At 39.7% G+C, this 12,295-nt stretch overlaps 1 protein-coding gene across 1 annotated transcript; it reads left to right on the top strand.

Moving 5' to 3' along the window:
- The first annotated feature begins 602 nt into the window (after window positions 1-602).
- Window positions 603-9,253, top strand: plvapa (plasmalemma vesicle associated protein a). The gene is made up of 6 exons (XM_033983100.2): window positions 603-1,142; window positions 2,593-2,638; window positions 4,301-5,058; window positions 5,678-6,848; window positions 7,174-7,234; window positions 7,894-9,253. The coding sequence occupies exons 1-6, from the start codon at window positions 756-758 to the stop codon at window positions 7,925-7,927; spliced, it is 2,457 nt and encodes an 818-aa protein (XP_033838991.1). The 5' UTR covers window positions 603-755; the 3' UTR covers window positions 7,928-9,253.
- Window positions 9,254-12,295: the final 3,042 nt, after the last annotated feature.

Below are 12,295 nucleotides of genomic sequence, written 5' to 3'. Positions count from 1 at the left end.
CACTGTGCTGTCTGCAGAGTCCAAAGAGGAAGGACCAGTCATCACACTGTAAAGATGTTTGCTAGCACGTTTTGCTGGAAGTCGGGAATGGCAGGGTACGGGAGGGCGTGGGGGTCAAAAATGTGATTATGAGAAATGAAAGAAATGCCATAAACCACATGTAGTTATTATGTTATGCAATTAGCACATTTGCTGGTGTGAGATGCCTGTTTGATTTGTATTATTAGAGGAAATACCCCCCAAACCCTCAGCTACTGTGCATCTTTTGGAACTTTCTGCCCTTAAAGACACCCAAAGTGCTCTATAGCCCCTCTCTCTACTGCCCTGGGGTAGCCTGGTGGAAGCAAGATTGCTAATTTGCGCCCTCAACCCTTTCTTAAGCGTAACTTTGATGCTGCACTGTTGTCTTTCTTACATGCAGACATATTGGCCACCCTTTGCCCTAACAATACCTTCCTCAGATTCTATTGTCTACTGCGGTTGTGTTCAGTAGCAGCAGAGGAGGGAGGGAGGAGTAGAGAGGTGGAGAGGGGAGGGAGAGAAGGGGGACCAGTGGCATGGAGCGCTTCCTATCCGTAGACCCGTGCCAGCATCCAAGTTTATAAATTCCACCTCAGTCTTCACTCTTCTTACCATGTTCAGCTCTAGCACCATGGACTGACATCTTAAACTCCTAGATATGAACATAGCATAAACTCACTTTTCTTTTTGTTTTTATTGATGTATATTTGAATTTTGGGGCTCGACCAACAACCATGTATTCACCGGTGTCCAAGTACAGTGCCGAGGCGCGCAAAAGGATGACATACCGCGCGAGGAAGGGCAAAAGCTGCGGTTACTACATGCGGATCGTGTTTTTTTTCTCCTCACTGATCCAGTCGCTCATCATTGTCAGCCTGGTCCTCTTCCTGGTCTACGGGAAGCAGCAGGATTCTGCGTCGGTGGCCAGGATCCAAGACATGGAGATGCGCTTCAGCCAGCTCTCCTTGGAGACGGTGAGCTTGAGGCAGCAGAGGAGGAACCTGACCTCTCTGCTCAACGCCACAGTGCAGGACATGACCAGGAACGAGTATGACCTGACTGTCCTGAGGGCTTCAGCCAACATGTCCTACATACTCCTGGCCGACATCAAGAGGAAGCTGGTGAGTGGTGAATAAATAAATAAATAAATAAATAATTAGAAACAATGAATGACAAACAAATTAATAAACGTTTGCTGTGAAATAAATGGAAAATAGTGTAAAATGATTAAAGTCGGTGAAGTACGTGTCCTACTTCCTCCTGTACCACATCAAGAAGAAGCTGGTGACTGGTAAATAAATAAACAAAGAAGCAACTTAAAGCCATAGTATGTAACTTTTACGCCAAAAAATACTTTTATACCAAAAAATAAATTAAAAATTGCTAATAATAACTAGAAAATAACAATGAAACAATCAAAGTCAGTGAGGTACGTGGGCATCATGGGTAAAATGTTGTAAGTAAACAATAAGAAATCATTTTAAAGCCACATTATGCAAGTTTTATGCCAAAATATTGACTAAAATAACGCATGTTTGTTTGTTTTTTTGTTTTTGTTTTTTATTATGGTGCACTAAAACACATATAAAACCATATGTTCTTACTTTGAGTGGGCTTGCATCCTCACAAACCTGACTTTTAATTGGCCTCTGCTTGTTTCCATAGAAATGGTATTTGTTTAGCTATAATATTCAACAGCATGGCATAAAACTTAATCTGTCTCCATGGAGAATGTTCTAAAGTATGGTTTTAGCTTTCATGGGGTTGACTTGCCACCTGCAGAAAGTTACATACTGTCACTTTAAGTAAAATGTAAATAAATAAAGTGTGGGATTAGCATAACACAATCAAACTGTGGCTTTTAAAATTCAATACAATTTCCAATCTAAAAAGTTGCCAGTTTTTACATGAAATTATTGAGACATGTCACAACAGAACGCAACAGGTTCAGCTATTTCACAGTATTTTAAACTAAAGATAGATCATATTTTCTGAAGGACATTTACATTTCCAAAGGCATTACTTGGAGACTGAAGTAGAGTGAAATTGTAAACAGTTAATAATCATAGTACAAAAAATGTGGAGGTTAAATCGCACAGCGCAAAATGGAGAAAGTATTTTAATAGCCATAAAAGCGGTGCAGATAGCAAACAAGATAAAATATCACAATAAAGGCATATATGGAAGCAACTGAATGAGAGAAAATACAATTATATATCTCTTCACTTGCTCAAACTGGGAAAAGGAACTGGTCACTATGGTTACCGTATTTCCAAACTTAACTTAATTTTAACTTAAGTTTCTGTTTCAGCTAATGCCAAAAAACAGCAAGAATCTAAATGAAAACTATGCCCTCATTTGGCCATTTAACAAAAAGAAACGGGCTTATGTCTCTGCAATAAAGGGAAGTGAATGGTGCAGATGTCTACAGTAAAATGAGGAAGAGGAGTACATGCATTTGCACTGTTACACAATTATAATAACAAAACATAAATCTGGCTCAAATAAACCTTATTTTGTTTGTTTGATAAGAGTAATGTTTGAGATGTGGTTTGTCTCTTTGTCCAACAGCAACAGTGCACCTTTGAGAACCTGATGGGCCGTAACTCGCAGCCAGGTAATCCCACATTTTGGAACTATTTTTTTCCTTGACTCATTTTTCTTGGATCACTGTTCACCACATCATATCTGTTCTTATTTAAACCTCTGTGTTACATATCTACAGATGGATTTGTTGATCCTTCTTCATTTTGTTCACATTTTGAGCACCCCACCTCAGTCGTACTGTTGTAAGCCTACAAGGAGAAACGGTGCAGTGAAACAGTTTAAATGAGGCTAAGAACAAAAGCAAATTAGCTTTTTAGCATGAGTCTGTTGGAATGCTAAAATGACCCCAGCGAATCTGGTCAAAGTGTATGGACTTTGACTGAAGGTGCACTATGTAACTTTTCATTCTCCATGGAGATTGTATTACTATGCTAGGTGTTAAACTATGTATCTCCATGGACACTTAATTTGCACTGTACATAGTTTGATCCTCCTGAGGACTACAGACGGACATTAGTTGTTAACGTTAGTGATATTAAATTAGACAAACATGTGACGCTACAAAGTAAAGGTAAAGGTGAGCGGAACACACTTATGTAATGTTTTTCATTGTATTTCTATGCAACAAGCACACCAGCATTTGAAGATATGCTAAATATATATGTTTAATACTGTGAAATATTACCGGCAAAGTTATATCTTCATCAGCATACTCTACCAGTCAAACATTTGGGCACACCCTCTAACTCATAGTTGTTGTTTTTTTTTGTATTTCACTACTTTCAACATTTTAGATACATATGAAGATATCATATCATCATCATATGAGAGTAAGATATACGAAATTATGAAGTAAAGAAAAAAAGTTAAATCATTTTGCGAGAAAGCAAAGGGTGACTACTTTGAGGATCTGATTTTTTTTTTTTTATTAGTACAATTATTGACCTTTTTTATTGTAACATAATTCCATATATCTTACTTTATACATTCATCCATCCATTTTCTTCCGCTTATCCGGGGCTGGGTTGCAGGGGCAGTATTCTAAGCAGGGACTCCCAGACTTCCCTCACCCCAGACACATCCTCCAGCTCCTCCAGTGGAACCCCAAGGCATTCCCAGGCCAGCCAAGAGACATAGTCCCTCCAGTGTGTCCTGGGTCTTCCCCGGGGTCTCTCCCCGGTGGGAAGTGCCCGGAACACCTCCCTAGCGAGGCGTCCAAAAGGCATCCTGAACACATGCCCGAGCCACCTCAGCTGACTCCTCTCCACATGGAGGAGCAGCAGCGTCTCTACTCCAAGCTCCCCTGTGTGACCGAGCTCCTCACCCTGTCCCTAAGCCACCTTGAGGAGGAAGCCCATTTCAGCCGCTTGTATCCGTGACCTTGTCCATTCGGTCATTACCCAGAGCTCATGACCATAGGTGAGGGTAGGAATGTAGATTGACCGGTAAATCGAGAGCTTTGCCTTTGGGCTCAGCTCCTTCTTTACCACCATTTCATATATTTGATGTTTTTTCTATATGTATCTAAAATGTAGAAAGTAGTAAAAATAAATGAAAAAAAATTATAATTGTATGAGTAGGTGTGTCCAAATTTGGATTTTCTCTTGGATTATAACCTCCATTGCTCTTGACTTAACTAAACGAATCATAAAACTGAATCATGTGAACCAAAGCCAACCTATTAGATAAAAAAACAAAAAACAAAATATCACCTTATACTTTTGTCTTTCAGAGCTCCGGACCCCTCCTAACCCTTTCCAGTTCCGCGGTGGTATGGGTGGCAGTGGCTGTAACTGTGCAATGCAGATGGAATCCTGCAGAGCCCAAGTAAGCATGATCCAGGCCAACTTCACTCAGACAGCCATGAAGATGCAGATGGAGATGGACCAGATGGCCAAAGACCGCGACAACATCAACCTGGAAGCAATCCAACTCAGGCGAGACAAGTTTCTACACGAGAAAGCCATAGAGCTCTACCAAATCAAATGCAAGGATGAATTCATCAACTCCTTGAGTGGGATTAAGAATGTTTCCAAAGCGTTCCTCAGTAAAATCGATAAAGTCTTCCCGGCGTACCACTCCTTCCAGCTCACCTGCCCGAAGCAGACAGAATACCTTGAGCAGATCCGAACCAACTGCACCAACCTCTCCGAAGAAGTCGTCAGAAAATTTCAGAACTATTTGGACATCCTGGGAGATAAGGTGTCCATGTCGCAGGGTAATATTAGCATCTTAACCGCGGAGAACATGCGTATGACCAGGGACTACAACCAATGCAGTCAAAATCGTACAGGTTTGATCAGGGAACACAAGCAGAACGTGGAGAGGATCCATCTGAAGAACGACGAGGAGAAGGAGAAGTTGTTGAAAGAGAAGCTGAAGCTGAAAGGAGAGATCGAGGTTCTAGAGAGCAGCGTGAAGTTCAAGAACACAGAGCTGGCCCATATGAAGGAACAGCTCATGCACCTCAACATGTCGTGTATTCCGAGGGTAAGGACACACATATAGAGTTTAACAGGTATTGGACAGGCTCGCTAACAGAACTTTCAGGGCTAGGGGAAATAAGTCTCACATTGGCCAGCCTCTAATATAAATTGATAGGATGAAGGTCCATTTCTGGGCCGCTAAAACCCTGGGTTCTGAGACAACATAACCCTCTTGCCTACTCCCCTAAGTATCGGTGTATCTTTAGGAGGTGGAAAGTCAAATTCATGAGCGTGCTTGCCTCTCCTTCTATCTGACCTGTAATTTGATCTGGTGACATCATCTGTTTGTGGAACAGTTAAGGCAAATCAATAACATCTCTATGAACACAAGCCAGATTACAATTTGTTTTGTTTTTTTGTGGAGAAAAATTGCACAGTCCACCTTTAAAATATATAATATGCTTTTAAAATTTACATCATACCTGATTTTTACTGTCTTAAAAATGTGAAAAATAACTAAAATAAAAGGATTTATAATTAGATGCAGACAGCACGCAACAGTCTTATTTTAACCTTGAGAGCTGCTATGTATCTGTACTAGAGTAAGACAAAGTTAACTCAAATAAATCAGATATACATTTTGTTGTCTTTTTGTAAGTAAACAGTTCTTTGTTTTGTTGCAGAGTGGAGCTGGTTTCTTCCCTCGCTCAGGGAACCAGCCTGGCTCTACCTGGGGAAACACTGGCTCCTCCAACTTTGGCTCCTCCAACTTTGGCTCCTCCAACACCGGCTCCTCCAACACCGGCTCCTCCAACTCTGGCTATCCTAATTCTGGAGGTTCGAGTCAGTTCAACCGCAACAGCTTTGGCTCCTCCTCCAGCTCTTCTAGCTCACTCGGGTCACCATATGGGTCAACTGGGTCAAATTCAGGCCTGGGCTCAACCAACACAGGCTTTAACAAACCTTCCTCAACCGGACTGGGATCGTCAAGTCTCGGATCCGGTAGTAGTGGTGGTCTTGGATCTTCTGGGTTGAATGTGCCAGGATCAAGTAATCAAGGATCGTCGTTTGGCTCGTCTTTTGGGTCAAATCCAAGCTCATCCGGGACTGGCTTGAATAAACAGACTTCCACAGGGTTAGGAACTTCGCTGTTTGGATTTGGGTCGTCTAATAATAATCCAAGTTCTTCTAGTTCAAATCAGAATAAGTTTGGGTCTAGCAGTGCAAGTTCTTCCAATTCAAATTTTGGGTCTAGTTCTAGTTCCGGTTTTGGTTCTTCTAATTCCAATCAGGGTTCTACAAACTCAAAATTCGGGTCTTCAAATTCCAATTTTGGCTCTTCAAACTCTAATTTTGGCTCTTCAAATTCTAATCTCGGCTCTTCAAATTCCAATCTCGGCTCTTCAAATTCCAATCTTGGCTCTTCAAATTCCAACTTTGGGTCTAACTTCGGTTCCTCCAGCAATTCAAATCTCGGTTCCGGTTCTTCCAGTTTATCCAAGACAACATCTAACTCAAGAGGCTCAGGCTCCCTCTTTGGTTCTTCAAGTTCAAGCCTAGGTTCTGGAAGTTCAAGCCAAAACAAACTGTCCTCCTCATCCAGCAAAAGTTCCTCAAGTTCTTCCAGCCCTTCATCTGGGTCAAGTGCAACAACCAATAAGGGATTCGGAGGATGGTTTGGGTTAGGAGGTGGTAGTAGTAGTAGTAGTAGTAGTAGTAGCAGTAGTAGCAGTAGTAGCAGTAACTCGGACCAAAGCAAACTAGGAAGTAACCAAGGGAGAGGATCGTCAAGCAGCGGGAACAGTTTTGGATCTCTTGGTTCTGGAAGGAGCAACTCGTTCGCATTCGCAGAACGTAAGTATTTGTAGGTGTAAAAGTAAATTTGAAGGAACATTGCAAACCAAAAACTAAGGATGGTCAACTATACAGCTGCACAATTTATCGCAACTGTGAAAAGATCTGCCATTTATGTTTTAAAATAAGGATTCAGTTCAGAATCCATGAACATGTGAGAGAAAACTGAAATATGAACTTCTGAACTGCATTTTAGTATACATCATTTGTAGACATTTAGATTTAAAACTCAAGATAAATGACTTAAGATGTGTGCATGGACTTTACTACCTTGTAACTGAAATGTTCTGATTAAATATTCTTTTTCTTTTTGTTATGTCTTCAGCCATCTCATTTGATGAACACATGCGGAATCTGAGACAAATCATCAACCCCTCCGGACGAGAGTAAGCTGCTCCTACACTATATAGTCAAATGTAATGTTTTTTACACTGAAAAAAGTATTGCAAGTACACTTTAGACTTTATCCTTTATCCTGTGTGTGTGTGTGTGTGTGTGTGTGTGTGTGTGTGTGTGTGTGTGTGTGTGTGTGTGTGTGTACACTGGTGTATGAATGTGTGTGTGGATGTGTGAGTGGTTCCTTGATGTAAAGTGCTTTGAGTGCCTTAACATTTTTTTTTCAATTAGAAAGTAATTATTGAAAGCAGTCAAAAAATACCTTAAAACTATCCAGTGCAACAAACCAAATTATATCTGCAAGTGGTGATGATGGCCCTCACCAAATATAAAAACCAACTTACCACACTTACCCTCTGTTTGTGACAAGGCAGAGCACCTAACTTATTTGATGTACTGGAATGAAAAAGTATGAAGTTTAAGTAGTCAGAGCTACTTATAAGAAGAATACTTGGAACTGAAGTGATTTTAACTGATTCATTTATTCTTTACGCTATACTCTGCGCTGTAAAGTTTGAATAGCCAAACAACTTGTCCAAACCGACATCTTATTCTGACTGCAAGAAAGTATGACCAAGTTTCTGTAAATGTAATTTGATGCAAACTTTTAATAAATAAATACTGTTGTGTCTTCTTTTGTCTTCCATAGAGAGAGACGGGAGTTATCCAACATGATGGGGTAGTCCATTTGAAACAGAAAACCTCTAAGCACCTTAATCTACGTGAGTATATGGCAACCCCGACTCCACTGTGGGGTTTCAACGGACAATAGTGGTGTGAGATTGCCTCAAAGTGTTCAAGACCCTCTCCTCTTTGAAAGTGATGGGATCTGCCCAGCCAAACTACCTGTACCAAGTTGTTACTGATGAAAACCAGTGTCCAGTAATGTTGTGTGCATAGACTGTATATATAAATGGACATAGCTAACCTGCTAGCCCCTCTCTCTGTAACTGCTATTGTCAGGCTCGTCATTTTGGTCTTAAAATGTCCGTACTAACCTGCTCTACATGATCCTGGTGTCTTTATTTCGCTATTGTGTCCGTAACTCAAGATATGAACATTAATAACAGACAAATCAGGCGTCTTATTATCACACCTGCTAGCGTTAGCAACAGGTTATTGTGCTTGAATCTATATGCTCTTAAAGGACACATTTTTAACAATGCAACAGTTTAATCTTGTTGTAATATTGTTTTTCTTTTAAATACAACATTTGATAACTGCTGTGTTTGTTTTAACTGTTGGGCGACAGTGGCTCAGCTGGTAGTGGTGGTTGGTGGTTCGAATCCCGTTCTCGACATAATCATTGGTAGAGCGGTCTGATCCACTGACCTACAGGCGGTGCAATTCCAGCTCCTACAGATGAATGCTGTCATTGTGTCCTTGGGCAAGACACTTAACCCACCTCGGCCCTGGTGTCTGCGTACACTGGTGTGTGAATGGGGCAGTGTTTCCTTGATGTAAAATGCTTTGAGTGCCTTGAAAGTAGAAAAGCGCTATATAAAAATGTGACCACGACCACCATGTTAGCTCAAGGTCACTTTTCAAACTCCACAGAAACAAAATATTGTAGTTGAAATAGCCACAATATGTACCTTTTTAGCCCAAAAATTGACTAAAATAAAAGCTTTTTTTTTTCATTTTTGATGTGTTGCACTGAAAAGCTTCTTACTGTGAGCGGGCTTGCATCTCCGCAAACCTGACCCAACCTGACCTTTGCATGGAAACAAGCAGACCAACAAGCAGGCTGATTGGTCTTTTGGCTGTAACCTTCCACAGTAAAGCATACAACTTATGTATCACCATGGAGAATGTTCCGAAGTATGTTTTTAACTTTCTTTTTCCAAGGGATCACGCAGATGGTGTGCTACTGTTACTGTGCCTTTAAGTTTAAGCATTTGTTTAAATGTATCGACTCATTACATTGTCCGACTTTGGTGTGTTTTTGTTTTTTAATTTCAAAGATAAAATGCTGTAAAAGTCCAGAAAATAAAATCAAACAGCTCAAATCACAACATGCATTCGAGTAATTTAAACCTGTGAATGAGTTTGTGCACGTCTCACTGTTTTGTCACTCTACATATGAATAATAAAGCTATTGTTTGGCTTGTAAACAGAGTACTTACTTTGACATATCACCGGTAGGCCATGTTTAGCATGTGTTTACCACAGCGTGCGTCACCTATTGTGTAGCTAATAGTCCCTGAATCACTCCCTAGAGATTCTGCCCATACCATACAGCCAAGTGCTCTCTCTATTTATGTCTATGGGCTGAGGTATACAAACCAGCCCAGGACACAATGTACGGGCCCCTGAGAGCGCTCGGGGCCGGATATCCAGGGGCCAAAGTACTGCATAGACACATGTGCATGGTGGGAGTTATAGCTGTTTACAGATCAGCTACTGCTAGGCTCAGTTCTGGAGTATAAACAGTCATGAATACCTGATTTTATCTTGGTTGATGTAGTGTGAACAACGCTACAGGCTATGTGAAGTCACTTACAAGAGTAGACAAAGTTATTTTTGTAGGGTTTAAAGTATCATTACTAAAAAAGTCACGTTCACAGGACAGAAATGAATGATCTTGAGCTGTATCAGAACAAGTATAAGACACATAAACTAATATATGCCCATGGACGACTGTAGAACATACCTGGACAACTGAGATATAAGACTACATGATAATATAAAAAAGTACTACAATTTAATGTTGAAAATCACATTCTATCGTCTAAATAAAGAAATGTTTCAGTATCATCGTGGTATTGGAATTGGTATCGAGAAATTATAATGCTTTTTTTGTCTTTCCATAATAGACAGAAAGGATATTTTGAATTTACTCATGTTTTTGAGCAAAATTTGTCTTGCCCTAAAAACGCATATTTTTCAAGGTATTTTTGAACAATAAAAGTGTGCAAGATCCTTTTAAAGCAACACTGCGGAAGGTTCCAGGCAAAGTAGACCCCACCTCAAGGAAAAGTAACACAGTTCACCCTTACGTTAACCAACACACTCACAGATGCCGAATGAAATTTCACCATTGTAAAATATCTGTGTTTTCAAAATTGTATTGTAAGCAGGGGTGTAGCAACAAATTCTGGGCCCTAGGTAAAAATCATCTTGGGGGCCCGCAGTACATATTGTCTGATGAGCAATGCATTTTACAGACTTTGTGAGGGGCCCCTCCCTGCACTGGGCCCTGGGTAAACAGTACCCTTTACCCGTCCCCTCAGTCCAACGCCCCTGATTGTAAGTATTGAATAGTATAAACATCAAACTTCTCATAATAAAATGCATCATATAAGGTTTTAATAGTAGTTTGAACAATACATGGAATATTGAGTACTTAACATGGGCTAACATTATCTTATTATTATGTACAATTACCATTAGCTTACCATAAAGCTCAAACATGTGTGAATGAAACAAACACAACTCCAGGTGTGTTTTTAATGAGGTAACAATATTTAAATGAGGCTTAAACCTCACAAGAGCCAGTTTTGGCCTTTTAATTAAAAAAAAATGTCATCATAACTGCAAACAAAAACATTTACACTTCCAGTAAAACCTAAACTTAATGAATTCTGCAACTTTTTTTCTCTTTTGAAGTAAAGTAAACAAAACTCCCTGTAGTTTTTGAAAAATGTGCTATTGTTCTGTAGTGAAAACATTGAAATTCCATCTGTCAAAACTGTGGCCAAAACCATCGTCTCACTTAAATCATTGATAGCTTTTTGAACTTTCAATACTGGAGTGGCAAATAGTGAGGAACAAGATCATAAATCCCAAAGAGAAGGCACGGGGTTATCCAGGACACTTTGAATATAGGAAGTAGCCGAATATTGTCATAAAGTACTGATACTCAAGTAGAAATACCAAGTAGTGACCATAGACTGTATATATAAATGGACATAGCTAACGTGCTAGCTGTCACGTTTAAAATAGGAAGTGACCATGGGTGTGCTTCTGGGTCCATTGTGTCTGGCTCTAATTCATTTTACATTGAAGAATTGTCACCTCTCACTCTGTAACTGCTGCGGTGAGCTTTGTGATTTTGGTCTTAAAATGTTCATATTAACCTGCTCTACATGATCCTGATATTTTTATTTCACTATTGTGTTAGTAAGTCAAGATATGAACATTATTAACAGACAAATCAGGCGCCTTCTTTCCCCTAGGTTGCTCCAATAGCGTTAGCAAAAGGTTTGTTTGACAGCGTTGCTAAGTGCTCGCTTCCTCCCTTAGTCCACTTATATGTATTACTAATACAGTTTATGCTACATACTCGAATAACTAGGTCTACAAAAGTAAAAGTAAAAACTATTTGGTGAAAACTTTACTCTACTTGGCAGTGAATCATGTGTCTTTACTGTGAGTGGGCTTGCATCCCCACAAACCTGACTCTTATTTGGCCTAGAGAACGCCCGCCACTTACTTGTTTCCATGCCACCTCCAAAATATCATATAGACAAATCGTAAAATAATACTGGTATCTCCAAAGAATTGTTGAAAAAATATTATATCTGAAGGCAATTCAGATGTACTTTCCAAACCGAGCAGCTGACACATGGAAAAACATGTCCTCTGGTGTGAAAAGATGAACTGAAAACGGCTTTTTTTGGCTCATTTTCCACAGTCATTTGGCAGTGAAACTATCAGAAAAAACACACTTCCCTTGACCCTCGCTAAACTTGACTTTTGTTTTATAAGAGAGAATACTTTGATTTGTATTCAGTTACAGAATACTGAATACCTGCCTGGGCCAATCAGAATACTGTGCTCTGAATACTCTGAATACTTTTACACAGAGTTACATTATATTATAGTGTAAAAATGTCATATCATTACAAACTGCTTTATTTTTGTTGCACTGTTTGTTATGCATTTATTTATCACTGTGTTTTCTTACTAATATGCACAGTCCAAGCCAAAATTGTGTGATCAAGTACCTCCAAGTATTCCTTTGATTTCAGAAAAGTAAATATATTCCAAATACTATCAAATGAAAAAGTAAGTTTACCTAAATACAGTTACATAAAATTATTACTGCA

This window comes from Periophthalmus magnuspinnatus, chromosome 17 (genome assembly GCF_009829125.3).
Source record: "Periophthalmus magnuspinnatus isolate fPerMag1 chromosome 17, fPerMag1.2.pri, whole genome shotgun sequence".
Classification (NCBI taxonomy): Eukaryota; Metazoa; Chordata; class Actinopteri; order Gobiiformes; family Gobiidae; genus Periophthalmus; species Periophthalmus magnuspinnatus.
The sequence above is the reverse complement of the archived record's forward strand: the minus strand, read 5'-3'. Positions and strand labels throughout refer to the sequence as shown.